Genomic DNA, 17,724 nt, shown 5'->3' with positions numbered 1-17,724 from the left:
TGGATTGTACTGTGTGGAAGCACATACACTGCTACTGCTCTGAGCAGGATGGAAGGGTTTACTAGTAAAAATGTGTATGCCAGGACTGTACTGGAGGTTCTGTTGTTTGGTACTTCAGGAAAAAGTAGGATCTGTGTGTGTTTTGTTATCTGCACACCCTCAGAACGTATTTCTCATTTTATGCTGCATGGGGGCACCTGGAAATTCTGCCAGGTGGATTCAAGGCTTGTGTGCTGTGTTACTGTTTCTCTTGTTGGTGAGTTGGGCATCTTGCAGTTGGAAAGGAAGGTACAGTCTGAGCAGTTTTAATTCCAATGGACAATATGCAATTAGGGTTGTAAAGCATGGATGGAACATAAAAGCAGTGTGGATGTGCTAACGCAAACCGTAATTGCCAGTGCCAAGAGCTGGAGGAGAATAAACTGCAAAAGGACTCATAGCAGAAGTTTGCTCATGACGGTTACTAAAGCCTTGACAAAATCTAGCCAAACACATTCCACTTCTCTCTGTTTTAACTAGTAGTGTCTGCCAGGCTGCTGCTGGGTGGTCCCGGGGGTTTTAACACTGGAGCTTGAAGTGGGTCAAGGCACTGCCTGTGCACTGAGATTCATAAACTCTTGGGCTGGGTGCAGGTTGTCTGTTGCTTCCGGTGATGGATGAGGGCTGGAGCCTGGGTTTTATCTGCCAGTTGCTCAGGTCCAGTGCTGACTCTGCAGATTTGTTTCATGTGGATTAAGTGCATCTTTTCCTGGAACTTCTCTGAAGAGTTTAATAACTACTTGGCTTATAACATGTTGGTTTAAAACTACAGGTTAACTTTTAGGCAGGGGTTTATCCTCCTTTCCTGCATTATTGAGATAATTTTTTAAAAACCTTGCTTTAGAATGTGCTAATATACCTGCAAAATACCTTGAAAAGCAATCATGATCACACTGGGTCCCAAGTGCATGCAATTAGTGGTGGAGGCAATTACTAGCCTTGAAATATTTAAACAAGCAAGTACATTCTTAGTAGCAGGAGAAAGTCAAGGGATATTGGATTCTAAAAGCAAAAGTATCTCAGTTCTTATTCAGAGTCTTTTTAAATATTGATGTCCAGGGCTTTGGCATTAACAAATAGAAATCACATAACTTGCACAGCCTTTTTCAGATAGGGAGTAAATCGCATGCCAAGTAAGTCAACATGTGGAAATATAGTCTAATGTAATCTGTTTGGTTTTTTTTTATTAAGTCTAGAAGAATTTTAGTAATTTTTTTGAGGGTTCCACACTTAAAAAAAAAAACAACAACCACACATGAATAAGTGTCTATGTAGAGGTTGTGCATCTGTAAGCTTGAAAACTTTCAAGTTTGTTAGCCTCGGCAATTAAATGCAAAATATAGTGCTTGATGGGCTGCATGCAAGATTACAGAAGTTGCAGGGTTTGGGTCCTGTTGTTGTCATAGTGTGGATGGACATTAGTGTTATACTCTCTACAATGGTATTTTTGCTATTCTAAGATGATCCATGGAATAGTAAGTCTGTACAAGAGCTGAGTGACAATGTGGAGCAACCACAGTTTTCAACGTCCACGAGTCTGAGTATATGTCAGACTGAAAATGTCAGGTTCATTTTTCCTGTGGATGTTCTAATGAAAAACTAACATAGATGTGTTCATCAGAATGTCACATGTTTGGTTGGCATCTCTGCTATGAGTTCTGGAATGACATGGAAAGAAGGTGGATGGTTGGATGTGCTCATCCTGTTCTTCCTGATGGGATCAGCTGATCCCAGGGTTGATGATAGATAAAGCAAGAATCTGCTTGAACTTCTTTCTGCCGTGGCTTTTATCTTCCTGCCTTTGAGCTGCCAAGACTCGTGGTCTGTTGAGGTTTCTTTTAGTTCTAGATGAAGCATCTTGAATCTTCTGCTGCACAGCAAAGTTCTTGCTGTTTTAAAAATCCACATGCTTGTGCTTCTCTGTGCCCTGAGAGGTAGTTCTCCTGTACGGTCAGTGACTGCGGCAGGATTCACTTAGCAGCATGTGTTAATGGGACTGACCTATTGACAGAATAAATTATCTATTTGAACCTAAAATGTGCAAAAAGCATGGATGCTTTTTAAATGTGTTGCATTTAAAAGATAATTGTTAGCTGTATTCAATATTACTTCTATCAGCTGTCATGGCTTCCTGATAATTTGACACCCTACAACTTATTTACAAAGGTTTTGTGCATTTAACCATTGTTTTTGGCAGCTGCCTAGAAGGCCCCCATTAGCAAAATGCAGTTTTCTGGTTTTGTCTGTATGACATCTAGAAAATGTAATTGCATCAAGTGAAAAGAAAAAGCTGTTTGTACACCCTGATCATCATAGGTCATGAAACAAGCACAGCCTAATAATGCATTGGCATGAAAGGGGACTTTTACTTTTCTCCCCTTGCTCCTCCATACACTCATTTGTAGAACAGTAAATTATAAACAACATTATTTAATCCTTGCCTCTAGCAGTCTTCTTTGTGTGTGCTGTGTGCAGCTTTGGTTGAGAGAATATGAATCCCAAGTCCCATTTTGATAGAGACTAGAATTTTCACATGATCATGTGATCCCTCTGATGCTCACCCAGCATCAAGCCTTTGCATCTTGCGGGATTTAGATTTTTCTCTCTTTTCTGGAAATGTAGGAAAAGTGTTAAAATGCAGCTCTCGAAGTCCAGGGACTAAGCAGAGTGTATTGATCCTTCCCCATTCACATACACATTGGATATAAGAACCCTGACCTAGAAGCACTGAGAGTTAGTTTATTAGTTTTGACATTGGGATTCGTTAGCTGTAATTCAATTACAAGTATGCTGATGGATGTGTTTGTATGCTGGGGCTGGCAGCTGCTTTAGGTTGAGAAACTTGCAGTTCTAGTTGGGAAATTGTTTTGTGCAACCTTAGGTAAGATTTCTATTGCTAGGCTAAAAGCAACATCCTTCTTGATTTGGTTTTTAATAGATTTCTCTCTGTTTCCAATTATGTTTCTAATTAGAATGATGTCTTATTTCCCATGACAGTTTAAAAGTAATGCAAAATCTGTAGAAGAGAAGCTATCAGGATGATTGAATAATGTTTTCTTTTTGTTAGACTGAAACCTTTTCCATCTTAATTGGATATATAGAACCAATAGGCTACAGGAATAATTTTGGTGTTTACAGAAGGCTGTGGTGCAGTGGTTGCAAAGCTTTCTTCTGTTACTGCGTCTTGGGGCTGTTTCCATTCTCACTCCAGCATACGCACCAGCCCTTAAGCAGCCATGCTAACACTTTTCCCTTTCTAGTGGGAAGACAGAACACTCTTCCACCATTTTATATAAAAGCTTTTCAGGTGTGAGACCTGCTGCTCTCTGTCCTATCAATCCAGGCAAAGCTCCTTCCCTTCACTTCTGGGATAGGATCATTTGCAGCAGCAGCATTTCTCTGGGCTGAAAGATGTTTTCCTGCCATTTAGAATTGAGATTTATGGCTCAAGGGATGGGTGTCTGAATAACGGACTCTGGGAACCCAAGAGTCCCAGTTGAGACCATAGTTGTAGTTTAAGAGAATCAAAAGCTGTCAGCAGTAGAAAGAATGCAGAAGAGATCTGCAACTGGCATTCAGTATTTGCTGGAGCCTGCTCTTTGAGGGGAAGACAGATCTAAATGTACTGTGATCATGGAAAGGGTTCAGGCAATTTGGGATGGAGACTAACTCCAAAGCTGTCTCCATGGCTGCCAGCTCAGAAAGCACTGGGGTCTTAATGATGACTGTGGTGAACTTACCTCTCTGCATAATTTAGCATGGCTGAGTGCAGCTGCCACAAGAGTCTGCCCATGTTTTTCTGGAGCATGACTCAAGTCAGGCCTCTGCCTGAGGTATATTGCTGCCATGTGTGTAATTACCTTTGGAGGTATGGGAGAAAGGTTGGGAGCTTGGGGATATGAGAAGGGATGGCGTTCTCTTTCTGCTAAGTACATCTACAGTGCAGCAGTGACAGAGGAGGTTAGAACAGTACTGAAGCTGTGGTGCTTGCCAGAAAATGGTGTGATTGCAAATAAATACATATTTGCAAGGTCAGAGTGGTGAAGTGCTTTGTAGCATGTGTGTTGTGACTCTCAGCCCGTGGAATGGACTGTTATAGAAGGTTCAGGACTACAGCCATGGCTGCTACTATTTGTAACAGCTCATTTTGTAATAAGGATACTTCCTTTTTTTTATAGGATAACCATGAAGCATGAGACACCAATTCATTATAGCAAAGCCTGTTTGCATTTCTAGAAAACCCTTTGCTGTCAAATAGGTCAGGAAAAGCATCTGGCTAAAAGAAAAATCCCAGTGGAGCTACTCTCCTGTGTTCCTCCATCCTCCCCAAACTGAACCACATGTGATGCTTTTGAGGCTGGTGTTCTTCTCTGGCTTGATTTGCAGAGCAGCTGGCACAGCTGAGGGATGCCAAGGTGCAGGGGTAGGGATGAGCAAGGCTGGCAGGAGTTCTTCAGGGAGGCTTTGCAGCCAAATGTTTCCTGGAGTTGGATGCTGCCTCTGCGTACAAAAGCAGAATTTGAAGTGCTTTGGTAGGCAGCAAATTAAACAGATAAGACGTTTTCCAACAGTTTTGGAAGCTTTATGTCTTAAGATGTCACTGATGCTTGACCAGCATCAAAAAGGACCGGGTATCCATTTAATGGCAAGTATCACAGTTTGTGCAATGAGATTAAAAAATACATATATTTCTAGATATAAACTGCCTTGGACTGGATCATGAATCAGTTTCTAGCAAAGAAGGTTGAAGAAAATTTATCCATAAGGAGCTTATTCTGAATTTTCCTGTGTCTGGACTTTTGCATCATTCTTTGAAATGGGGTATAGAGCTAGATGGAACCTTTGATCTGATTTCTTATCTAATATCTAGTATTAAAGTGCCTTCTTTCAGCTTGTGAGACAGTTATTATTTCAGTGCAGTGAAAAAGTCTTCCATGGTTGAGGCAGACCAGATTTGCCTTGAAGAAAAGTTGAAGTTTCCTTAGCCTTTTTTTGTCTGTTCTTTCCTTCAGGCTATACAGCATGGCCCAAGCAGAGAAGAAAGGTGGGCTGCTCCGGAAATCTTCAGCCTCCAAGAAGCCATTGAAGGAGAAGGTTGTGTTGATGTATGATGAGATTTTCACGGTAAGGACTTGAGCATCTCTTCTTTCTAAAGCATTGGCTTAACTTTCCTTTTATTTCATAGAATCTTTTTTGGTGGAAAAAAACCTTTATGATATTCAAGTCCAACCATTAACCTAGCATGTTGTCAAGTCCATTGCTAAACCGTGTCCCTAAGTACCAACTCTACACATCTTTTCAGTCTCTTCAGGAAATACCTCCTTTAAATACCTCTTTCTTTGTTTAGTTTGTGTTGAGGGTTCTGCTTGGTGGATTCTTTCCCAAGGTGAGGACTGCACAGTGTAGGCACATCCTTCACACTCTTCTGCTGTCATGCAGAGAATTTGTCTTCTGCTCTGTTCTTTAATGACACCTTGTCCTTTTGTTGCCCAGGACCATTTATGATCTACAGGAAGTTATGGGATTTCAAGTAGTTTTCAAAAATTAATCCAGACAATAAAGAGGCATCCCAGTTGAGAGCTGCTTCTGTTTGTCCTTCTGTTTCTGCAAGTCTGTGTAGACACAATTCTTCACTGTGAGACCACTTGGTCATCCAGTGGGATCATGCTGACTCTGAACTACTCATGATGATTTTCTTTAAATTTTGGTGAGGATTTCTTCTTGTTTGCTCTCACTGCTGTTCCTTTTTCCTTTCAGACAGAAGACCCCAGTAAATGCAACCCTAGGTTTTGGGAGGAGCTGTTTCTCATGAAGGTAACAGGAATTGAGCATTCTTGGATTTGCTGCTGCTATTCTGCTTGTGCAGTGGCAGACTCTCAGTCCAAGAACTTGTGTTTCTATGGTGTCAGTGATTGTGTAACATGTCTGAACTGCTTCTTAACCTGACAGGTCAACTTGGAATATCTAGAAGGCAAGCTGGAGGCTCTGGATGGGGAAGAGTTGATGAAGATAAAAGATAACATCAACTGCTTGTTTCAGCGCTGCATCCAGGCACTGGGTGAGGACCACCCAATCAGAGTGGTCAATGCATTACAGGTACCATGCTGAGACAGGAAATCCTCTCTTTTGCTTCTGATGAAACCATATATTTGCTGCTCATTTCAAACATGTTATGCTCACTTCTTTGTTTCTGAGGAGAAGTGATGTCTACAGAGCAGTTGCTGCTTATTGTCTACGGAGGTTGAAAACATTCTTAGTCTCTTTAGTTTTTGAAGAACAATAGCTTGTTTCAGAATTCAAGAGGACCTGGTGATGCAGGATGAAGTGAATGGCAGTGAGGGGGGGCAAGAGGGGCTTGCTCACTGCAGGCTGTCAGTTTGGGACTCAAGAGTACTCTCAGTAGCATTGTTTTCTACTTTCTCCTGTTCTCCCTTATTTCAGCTTCCCTTTTGAATTTCCTTATGGGTTGGAAATAAAACTCTGGAGTAGTTAGTGTGAAATTTATGGAGGAGACTGTCCCTGCTGGACACTTCCTAATTGGAAGCTGTGAAGAGTTTTCACCTGGAATTAATAGCGATTTTTCTGCAGGTTGCCCCTTAATCAAGCTCTGACATCCTATGTCTTGTGCAGGAAACTCCCCTCCTCAGCCTTAGTGTTTGATGTTATTATTTCACAGACTGATTCTTGCAGTTTTGTGAATACATTTGTCTCAGCTTCTCGCAGCTCTAGGAATACAAGATACGGATTTCAGGATTGGAGAAGTCTCCTGTAGCAGACACTGAACAGACAGTAAGCTGGGAAAAGTTGATTTAAACTTCTGAAACTAACTGCTGCTCACAGGTGAATTTAAGATGGACTCTAAAATGGCAGTGGTTATATTCCTGCTCATGCCTCTCTTAGCAGGCCTGAAAGTTACCTGATGACAAAAGTTGCCATAGACATTTCCCTTTCTTTTTTGGGGCAAGTGAGACATTTCCTGTCCCTAAGTTTTTCATATTGTCTGCTGGAAATCATAGTGTACTGATACCTGTTTGTTGCCAGTGATCTCCAGTAACTCAGTAATCCAGTGCCTGCAACAAGAAATTTGAAAGATTACCTTCAGTAGGAAGCTCTTAGAGCTCCTAAGGTAGTTAGGAAAACTTAAGCTGCCTAATAGCCTTGGAGATTATTTTTGTCTTTTTATTTTTTTTCCTTAAGTAGGCTGTTGTTCAGATGTAGTATATTACAGGGTGGTAACCAAACAGACATTTGTGCTCTCTGTAGCAAAGCATCTACTGTATGGAGAGGAATATTGTGATAAACTGCATTGTATGTTTTGGCATGCTTGAAATAAGAAATTCATCTGGAAAGCCCCAAAGCATGCCTGTCCATATATTAGATGCTGCTTCTGTTTTGCAGTTTCCTGATCAATTTTCCTGCTGTTTTCCAAAGATCATGGTCCTGTCTGGAACAAACTGGGTCTGGAGAAGAAGCAGTAAGATTACCTTTCCTCAGAGTGTGATGAAATGAAAGGTTAAACAATTATATATTTTTTTTGAGTTTTCAGCATCCAGGATCCCCTTATAGAAACAACAGAGGTGGAGAAGAAGTCAGACAAAACATGTGGCTTCCAAGCTGCTCATATTAATTTAAATATCTGTGCTTTTCCAGCGCTATGAGAGGGTCTTAGGGCATGTTTTGCTTTTGAATTGTAGGTGTTGCCTTACATCTTACCCTCTGATTTTTCCCTTTCCAGACTTTGTGTGCATTGATTCGGGGTGTCCATCAGAAGAACAAATCCACTTCTGGGTTTGACATCATCAACATGCTTGTGGGTTTTGATAAGGCAGAGCTATGTATGAAGGTGAGACCCTGGCAATTGCACAGCAGCCATGTTGCAGGGGCAGTGATTTGTAGACAGGTCTGCCTGCCAAGGTGCAGTGTTTGGGCGAAATATTGCTGCCACTTATTAAAAACAACTGTCCCAAAGTTTTCTACCTGCTAGTAGCACAAAAGCACTTGATGTCCCTGTGCTTTTTAGTAATAGAACAGAACACTTTTCCTTCAGTTTCACGCTGTGCAGGCACTATGGTTAAGAGATCTTGAGGCCAGAATAGGCTGTCACAGGCCAATTACTACCTGGTATTGGACCTCATACCTTGTGCTTAATTTTTGGCTAATAGTCATATCCTGTGTTCTCACATTTCCATCAGCACATGTTCCATTTTACATTTTTTTGATGCATTTTACTGTAAAGATGTTGAGTTTTGGGAAATGACAAAGTAATCAGTGATAAAGCTGAATTCCTGTTGTATCTTTCAACTCTCTGCAAAATGTAATAATTTTTCATCTCTCCACAAATAGTTTGGGGAAAATATTAATTGTAACTTGCCTGTCAGAACTACATTTTTCCTTTAAGAATAACTGTATTACCTGTAACTTAGTATTTGGAAAACAGTTATTTACAAACATATGTCAAACAGCTACATAGTATCTATTTTTAATTTTAAGTATTAAATTGGAGGTGTGTTGCTTATAAAAAAATCTCATGGTGCCTATAAGTAAAATGGGATATTGAAGAAAGAAAGCAGTGGCATTACTGTCTTGCAAACAAAAGCTTATATTTGTAGAAGTCAAAATGAGTTTGTGAATAAAATTTATTGTTATATATATAAAAAAATTTCTCATGCATCTAGAGAAAACTCTTGGAAATCATCATGTTAGTTTAATGACTACGTGCCCATTGTCATTAAATGTAGTTAACACAAAATGATGTTGAGAACCAGTAGTGTGAATATGGCCTGTGTAACAGGATTCATGGCTCAGTTACTGATTCTGGAATAACGTGACTTTATATTGGTGCTCTTGTATTTGAAGGTCTCAAAAAGCTTTTTATAGAAAACATTTAAAATAATGATAAATATTGCTTTTTAATAATGCCATTTTTCTTCTTTAGAATCTGATGGAGAGCTTGGACTCACTGCTCTGTGCAGAAGGTTCTGAAAGCCTCAAAAGCTTGTGTCTGAAGTTACTTCTCTGCTTGGTGACGGTAAATAAATACCAGCTGCACTATAACTTAAAGGCTTATATGAGCCACATCTTGAGGGCTGGAACTGTCTCAAAACTTCAGCAGAATGCTGCAGTGTGAAGCATGAGAAGGGAAAGAAATTGTGAATGAGAACAAAGGGCAGCCCAGAATATGCATCATTGCACTGACCGCAGTGCCAATACTGACAGCAGACTGTTTTCACGTCATATGGTAGGTGCCAGCTGGGGCAAAAGGCCACTCATCATCTCTTGGAGACAGTCATCCATGAACTGGAATATTTTGGCTGTGGTAATTCAGTGAGAGGGAGATCTTCTCTGCCCAGTTCACCATGGGAAAGTGCTCAGTAGAGTGTATGTTCCCTGTTTTTTAATTCTGTGTCTCCTGTGTAGCTGCCTGCTTCAGCTGCTGATGCCTGTTGTCATGCAGCTGTGTGAAGTATCAATCTGTAGAGAAAAGGGGTATATGGATCATATTTCTTGCCAGAGAGAGAGGTGGGGAGGCAGGACAGATTTCTTCTACTTCGTGTCTAGCTCTACTGCTGGTCACACCTTGACTTGTTGACTAAGTGTAAGATTCTTGGTAGTAGAACTCTTCTGTTCTCACTGTGTGCCAGAAGCAGCTGCAGCATCAGAGGAGGCTTTGGGTGAGATTTTAAAACTTGTGTTTGTATGCAGGTGACAGATAACATCAGCCAGAACACCATCCTGGAGTATGTGATGATTAACAGCATATTTGAAGCTATTTTACAGGTAAGGATTCTTCCTTCTACTGCAGAGCCTCTTCTTCCATAGTGAGGGCTTTCAGTGATACATCTGCTTTTCAACTTCTTCAGTGCAGCTTCGCTGACTGCCACTGTGTGCTGCTTCCATTCATAGCTCAGTCATAGATTATTTAAAAAAATAATTATTTTATTCTAGCCTGCTGGTTTTGGTCACTACTGAGTATTTAAAGTAGTTTCACTGGAGACATTTGTGCACAGAGAGAAGCTGAACAGATTTCTAGGCTAATTTTACAGAGAATTCCTGTATTGGAGTAAATTTTTCAAAAGGCAGTCTGAATATATTGAGGGTTTTTCTGCTCTTCAATAAATTTTACTTTTTAGAAGTGGAACTGGGCTTGGGGAAACCCAGGAAAACTTGCACAGATAGTGTTGGTGATGTACTGAGATACTGAGAAGTTTATTGGCCGTTTATGCCATGCGTATTCTCTCTGTGATAAAGAAGCATCTCTGTGCAGAATTTGACACTCCCTTGACCTTAAATATCCTCTTTCAGTTAGGGCATAATTTGCTCTTACACAAGTTTCATGGCCATGCATTGAGAGTCCCTGCAAGCCTCCTGAAGCAGGCCTGAACAATGTGATTATTTATTCCAGATCCTGTCCAGCCCACTTAGTCGCAGGGAACATGGTTATGATGCTGTTGTCCTACTTGCCTTACTGGTCAACTACAGGAAGTATGAGGTAGGTATTTTTCTGGATAACAGAAATACCACTTCTCTATTTACACTGGCCTCTGGATTATGAAAGCAATTTACAGTACAGTTTTCAACAACACACACTACAATATTTATCAGGATATCAGGACAGAGCTACAGAAGCTTTGAGGCAGTCATATTATGCTAACTCTGATCTGTCTCTGAGTATGTATAATCAAATGTATATGACATTCATAGAGCTCATTTTATGCAAGCAGTTAAGAAATTACCTAGGTGATTTGCATTTCCTTCATGAAAGTGTTCTGTGGAAGGTCCTTTTGGAAGAGTTACTGTTGTGCCAAACTTGCGTGTTTGCCTGTAACTGTGCACTTATACGTAATCTCTGAAGTAAAATCAGCTGTCAGTCATCTTGGGCTTCAGACTGAATTTGTGATTCAGAGCCTGACTAGCAGGCTGAAAGAGCACAGATCCCCAGAAGAGGTGGTGAAGCTGTGAGCAAAGACTGAACTGAAACATCTCGGCTCATATTTCCAAGATAAGTCTGTCTATCTATGAGAAACTTTGTCTCCCTTTTTCTAGACTGGTTGTGCTGCTTTTTGGTGTCTTCCCATTTTTTTTCTGTTATTCATCACCTTGGAAAAGATCCTCAGCAGAATTACTAGGAGGAGGCAGACTCTGAAACCTACCTGGGTTTGTAGTAGATCTTACTTTAAATTATGAATAGACCTGAAGAATAGGCAAAGACAGGAGCTACACTTAGGTTCAAAGTACTCCCTGTTAATTTCTCATTCATGTGAATGTTGTCAGAATCATGAATTACAGATTCTATGTGGAAATCATGGAACAGGAGCGTGGTGTTTGTTTTCAGTGTGTGGCCATGAGGGAAAACTGCTGGGAATGATGTGGGTAGGGTTACTGATGAGGACAGACTGGAAAGGCCAGAGGTCTCATTGCAACATTCAGGTCAAGGGGTGAAGAGTCCCACCACTGAGCTGTGGATCCCTATAACTATTACCATAGTTTGTCCTTAGTAAGGTAGAGTGCTGTGAGTACATAAGTCCTCTGCTCTCTGTAGAGTGTTGTGTTGGGATTTAGTGCTAGATGTCTTCAAACTGGGCACCCAAAATAAATTATGGTGATGTACAAACCAAGCTGAGGCAGACATGTAGCAAGGGTAGTTTCAGATTGAGTAGTTCATCTGGCAAGCTTGAAAGCAACCTGAAGAGTGATTTTTCTCTGGCAGGTGCCTTAAGTGGAGTAGCTGCTTTGGTTTGCTGTTCTTTGTCTCTTGGAGTCAGTTTGGTGGTTACCTGGCTGTCAGTGTACTGTAGCATACTTTCATGCCTCAGATCCTTTAGAGTTCTCTTTTTAGTTAACTGTACTGCAGTTGATAGGTTCTCTTTTGTTCTGAACTTTGTTGGTTGCTAAATTGTTTCCAGCTGCTTAAGGAAATCTAATTAGGCTGAAAATTTATTAGTTATCTATTATTTTGTGTCTGTCTTTAATGTGAATACCAGTGTGTTTTGCATCAGGATGTTCTTTCATAGTTTCAGGGTGTGAATTTTGTAGTCTCATCTCAAATTCCCTGGTGAATGTGTCCATGTTTTTATTACCAGTGTAGCTGAGATCTTAGATTGCTTGTTAACTTATCTTTTTAGGAGTAGAAATTATTTACATGTCTTTACATGGAATCTTTAAAGGGATGTGTCTGATATGAAACCAAGTAACTTTAAAAAGTTGTTCCAAGTGCATACTTACTCAAGTCTTCAGCTGTATTTTGTTTTGTAATTGTAGTCCTAATTTTGGAGAAAATATTTTTACTTTGATACTATATAAAAGAAATATAGAAGAGTAACTAAATAATTAACTATCAGAAAATGGTGAAGCTAAGTGGACATAAAAGGCTTCCAAACAGAGAAAATGCTGTGAGGAAGAGTATTTGTTTGATCATGTTCTCAGTGTTTTAGGGATGACTTCTAGAATAGCAAGTTAAAACATAAAATCAGGTAGTGACTCTTAAATAGTTAGATTCCTTGATAACATCGAGGTGGAAATTTTTGCCTCATGTTCAACGTGCTAGAATTGTATATTGTGTTTTTTGCTAGGCAGAGGTGAAAGCAGTCAAAATGGAGTTTTTTTTCTCTTTGTGTGCTTGTCTGGCAGCATGTAGTGTATCTGACAGCCCCTCATGTCCAGTGACATGCACTTGCCTCTCCTAGATACAGTCAACTACAGGTGCTGAAGAGCCACTTACCAACACTGAAGGTGCAGAACATTCATTGTTCTTGAGTTGTTTGTTTTGGTTTTTTAAATCTCTCACAACTCAAATTATTTTAAATTAATCTCTATAACAAAAAGAGTGATTATTCAAGCTCCAATTCTCTGGAAGATGGCCTGCCTGCAGAGGAGATGGCCTCATCAGAGCTGGCAGCAGACCTGCTGAATCATCTCTACTGAGTGTTCAGGGAAAAGTCTTGCGAGGGATAATTGAGTGGACTCTGGCCTTTGTGTTACAGATGTGAAGATAAGCACCCAACTAGGGATTATACATGGTTAGCTTATTTTTTCCTACCAAAAAATCTTTTCCCATAGGTTTGTGTTGGAAGTAGAGGTACATTCTGGGGCATGGAGGAGATCTCACTGCCAGACCTATGTGCTTCTCCATATAATGCTCACTTTGTATGGCATGTCTTGCCTGGAGATGGCTTTAAAAATTATTTGGTAATGATCTCCCTGCAGCTTTCACCTTAATTTCTATGAGATTGTTGGCATCTGATGGTAGGTAGTGCATAGGGCACATGTTGAGAATTCTCAGATTCCAGGAGTTTGTGTCTGTACCTTATCACTCACAAGAAGACTGCAATACTGTGGTGTTTATTAGCTGATGGCAGTGATAGGAAAAGGCCTGTGTTCTCTGAGCTGAGGATCGTATTTTTTTGAGTTATTTCTGGAGGCAGGTGGAGGCAAAAACTATTTCTAAGTTTGCATAACCACTTCATTGACGTATTTTGGTTTTCAAAATGCTTATCAACCACTTGTCAAGGCTGTTGCATGTTTCTGCATGTTGTGGAGTGACAAGCATGATTTAGACTTCTGAAACTGTTGTGATTCCCAATGAGAGGGGAACTGAACTCTGAAACTGCAGGATTAGAATAGGGAAGCAGACAGGGAGGGTTGAGGGGATTAGTGGTGCTTGTACAACTTGCACACTGCTGATGTTTGCCGTTGAGGTCCAGACTGATGCTTGTAGGCAGTAACTGGAGCTGTTGGCCCTTAAGGAGGGGCAGGAGCAAACCAAACCCTGTGGACAGCACAAGAAGTGTTCTCACCATGCTGGTATTGACTTACATGCTGAAAAGCACTATAAACTGTCCCATACAGAGTAATATGATGTGTGGATTGCAATGGTTAGTCATCTACCTGCTGCTGAAGGAGTTAGGGAAGCCTAGAGGAGGCATGGAATGTGTCAGTGGAATAGAATACTTCAGACAGGAATGAAATGGACTTTGGCAGATACGGAAATGACAATTGGAAAGATAGAGGGCAGAGATCTGTAGCAAGCTAGGCCAGCTTCATGGCTCTATCAGCGATGCACTGAAGACATCTTGCTGCTAAGAGGCAGGAGACATGGAGCATGCATCTTGAAAAGTCAGGGGCAACAGGAGCATGAAGAGCTGGAGATAATAACAAACCCCCTCTCCTTCCCTTTCTTTGATGGGATGGAGTGTGTGACTAGGTCTCAGGGCAGCCTGGTGGTGTTGGTCAGTGTAGTATTGTGCAGTTTGCTTATTCCCCATGTCTGAGAACTTGGATGACCCTGCCCCCTCTAATCCAGAATAGCCCTGCTACCCCTTGCCTGGAAAAGCCCCAGCACTTTTATTTATTGGTCATGAGTTATAGGCTGACTGCTCTTCTGTGCATGAGCTGTTGTGTGGAGAGTTTCTCCTTGTTGTATAAGGAGAGAAAGAGAATGACTGAAACTGGCAGAACCAAGATATATTTACGAGGATGGATTTTTATATATATTTAATTATGGATTTGGGAAGTTTGCTTTACTGAAACTGACTAAGTCTAATTTCTGGAGGGGAGCATGGTAGTAAAGAGAGGACTATATATTGTTACTCAACAGGAACCTCTACTTCAGCCTCAAGGAAATGGCTTTGCATGCTTCATGCACAGATGGATTCTGTGTGAGTTTTTTTGTCTTTTTCTGAGACAGCAGACAGGGCTGTGTGCTGCTGGAGGCAGGATGACAGACTGGCTGAGAGTTGTTCTAATTAGTTTCTTTCCTTAAACAAAATGAAAGTCTGCTCCTCCTAAAGCACCAAATAATTGTGAGAGTGATGTTTTCTGATAAGACTTAGTTTTAACTTCCTGTTAAACCGTGGGTAAATCTGCTGGATAACTGTGTAACTTATAGGGTTGTATTTGATGCATACGTTGTGTTTTATTTTTCCCATCCACTTTGGACTTAGTACGTAGATGGAGCCTGTTATTCTCTGTCCTGGTTCCAAATCATCTTTGTTAGTTTTGCACTGACACATATAAACCAGGGAAAGCAAATGGACATTGCTAATGTAAAATGCTTCCTAAATTGCTAGGATTTATCTTTATAGATGGAGCGTCTGTGATTTATTTAGCTAAGATAAAGGAATTTAACTTCTCCAGAGACTTTTAGCTCACAGTGGAATAAACTGTTACTGTTGAGCTTTAACCCAGCAGCAGATGAGCCTATAACATTGTCTTGCCTTCCCAGGTCCTCCTTCCTTTAAGCAATCTTGGTGTTGCAGAAGGGAAATATGGAATGCTAATGTTCAGTCCCAGCTTCACTGCTTGTTCCTGCTGAATAACTGTGTATGTGTTGCACATAACAGGCTTGCAGGACAGCTGCTCTGTATTCAAGACTGAAAGATATGCTAGTGGAGGAGCTGAAACTCCTTCTTTTAATGAAATAAGGAGACTTCCTGGGTGAGACAGTAAAGAGAAGGTGTCCCAGACACAGTGGCCTTAGCATGTGCTGTGTCTGCTTTTTCTTTGTTGTGTATTCTGATTTGTGGAACAGGAGAGAGATTCTTGGAGAGATAACAGTGTATAACTGAACTTAAAACCAATTTTCTTTCTTCCTTCTCCCCCCACCCTGAGCAGTCAGTGAATCCTTACATTGTGAAGCTCTCCATCGTAGATGATGAGGCCACACTCAATGTGAGTATTTGACTTGATTCCTCTGCACTATCAGGGATGCTCTTTCACATGTGGTGTTAGTGTGATGAATGCAACCATGCTGTCTGGTAGAAAGAGGGTCTAGGAACAGTGGTACTGTAAAGAACACCAATTTAGTGGGTTTCTGCCCTAATTGCACTCCTGCAATAAGTTAGGCAGCTCATAATTTGGACAGGTTGATCACTAGTTAAATGGTGAAGGTAGTTAAAAAGCTAGTTAGCAAGGAGCATGCTGAAGTTGATCTATTATTTATGAACTACCTGTACACTATTTGCTGTCACAAGATAGTTTATGCCAAAGATCGTCTTGTTTCTAGTGCTGTGTCATCCAATTTTACCAGTCCACAAGTCGGTTCTTGAAGCTGTGGAAGTTTGTACTTGGGTCAAGAGTCCTGCAACATATTTTGGGCTGTAGTCACTGCCTAAGTTTTATATCCAGGCCTGGATAGAAAGTGACAGCACGCTATGCACTGTGTGAGGTCTAGAATGAGAAGCTGTTATTTAAACATAAAGTGAAAAGCAAGCTCCATGCCAACTGAAGGGCAGGAATCATTATTCTGGGTGAATTCAGTTTGGGGATTGGACTCAATGATCTTTGAAAGTCCCTTCCAACACCTATCATTCTTTGATTCTGTGAAATTAGCTTAACAGAAAGGGTGGTTGGTAGCTGTGAAGTGATGAAGGCTGTTTGCAAGAAGTGGAAAGGCTGCTAGTGTTCATGGCCTTTGTTTTGAATTTTTGGATGTCTTTCCTCTGACACCAGCTTCCTTCTGAAATTCTTGCTGCTTTATTGAGGCTTCTTGAGTAAGCTCTGTCTGAAGGTCCAAGGAGAGCAAACATTCTCTGTTGAACTTAGTAATTAGATATTCAACTTTAAATTTTAGTATATTGATTTTTGGAAGTTGTTCTTGTTGTATCATAGCATGTCTTAATAGTTCAAACCACTTCAGGGGAAATTCTTCACAGCATGCTAAGTTATTCTTGGGGAGGGGGCAGCTGCTATGTCTGTTCAGTGTGTGATTTTCTACATTAAGATTTGTAATAATCTATTTTAATATTTTGATTTTTTATTTATTTTTTTTTTCAGGGAATGGGACTTGTAATTGCCCAGGCTTTATCAGAATATAACAGGTAAAACCTAATTGTCTCTTGTTTTTCAATCCATTGTAGTTGCTGTGTATTTCCACAAACTTTTTTTTGTGTTTAAGCACTTATCACCTAACAGCCCTGGAGAGGCAGAGAATAGTCTTATGCTTTGAGGTACTTTGGCCAAGTTGTTTCTGTCATTGCAAGTGTAAATGCATCTGTACCAACTGTGCTGATGAAGGTGAGATTTGCTGTAGGGGAAGGTATCTATGGTATGTTTTTACTGTCAGGGGTTTTACCTCTGCATGAACCTTGTGTAAAATCTTAGTCCAAAGTAAAAAGGTAAATGATTTACTTAGTACTTCTCTGTTAGAAGATTGATTTAGCTGAAACATGATAGAACAACAACAAAAAATGGATCCACGATTATCCACATGCCAGATCTGAGATTATTAGGGGATGTATGCACTTGCAGATGGTGGAAGGCATAACTGCATCTGAAGTAAGAGCCAGAAAGGTAGCAGTAGGAGTAGCATGTTCCCAGCCTTTCTTTCGTAAGCAACAGCAGTGTAAGTTTTCTTAAGAAGAAGGTGCTTCAGAAAGATGTGGAAACCTCCAGCAATTTCACCTGAGCAACTCAAGACTTTTTTGGTTTTTTTTGGCATTAAGATTCTCAAACTAGCCAGAAAAATGTTTTAATTCCTCTGAAGGTCTGATATTATAGATATGCAGATGACTTGCAAGATCAGCAAATAATGTAAATGTATTTAACGGAGTAAATTTTTAGAGTGAAGCAGAAAAACTCTCACCCACCCAATGCCCTTCATTCTGACAAAAGCTGTCTCAGACTACAGTCTGTTTTGCTTGGGTCTTTCCTCCCTAAAAAAAAAAATTTTCTTTCCATGTTGCCTTGTGT

The 17,724-nt window shown here is 40.5% G+C and overlaps 1 protein-coding gene across 5 annotated transcripts in view; it reads left to right on the top strand.

Moving 5' to 3' along the window:
* The window catches only part of ARMH3 (armadillo like helical domain containing 3), a 121,951-nt gene that overhangs the window by 2,392 nt on the left and 101,835 nt on the right, over window positions 1–17,724 (top strand). For all 5 annotated transcript variants that reach the window (XM_051617724.1, XM_051617721.1, XM_051617723.1 and 2 more), the window contains exons 2-10: window positions 5,052–5,163; window positions 5,797–5,853; window positions 5,989–6,135; window positions 7,775–7,882; window positions 8,975–9,067; window positions 9,742–9,816; window positions 10,442–10,528; window positions 15,649–15,705; window positions 16,810–16,853. In XM_051617724.1, the coding sequence (XP_051473684.1) occupies window positions 5,062–5,163; window positions 5,797–5,853; window positions 5,989–6,135; window positions 7,775–7,882; window positions 8,975–9,067; window positions 9,742–9,816; window positions 10,442–10,528; window positions 15,649–15,705; window positions 16,810–16,853 (770 nt within the window). In that variant the 5' untranslated portion in view covers window positions 5,052–5,061. The remainder of the gene's footprint in view (window positions 1–5,051; window positions 5,164–5,796; window positions 5,854–5,988; window positions 6,136–7,774; window positions 7,883–8,974; window positions 9,068–9,741; window positions 9,817–10,441; window positions 10,529–15,648; window positions 15,706–16,809; window positions 16,854–17,724) is intronic.

This window comes from Apus apus, chromosome 4 (genome assembly GCF_020740795.1).
Source record: "Apus apus isolate bApuApu2 chromosome 4, bApuApu2.pri.cur, whole genome shotgun sequence".
Classification (NCBI taxonomy): Eukaryota; Metazoa; Chordata; class Aves; order Apodiformes; family Apodidae; genus Apus; species Apus apus.
This window is presented reverse-complemented; position numbering and strand designations above follow the sequence as displayed.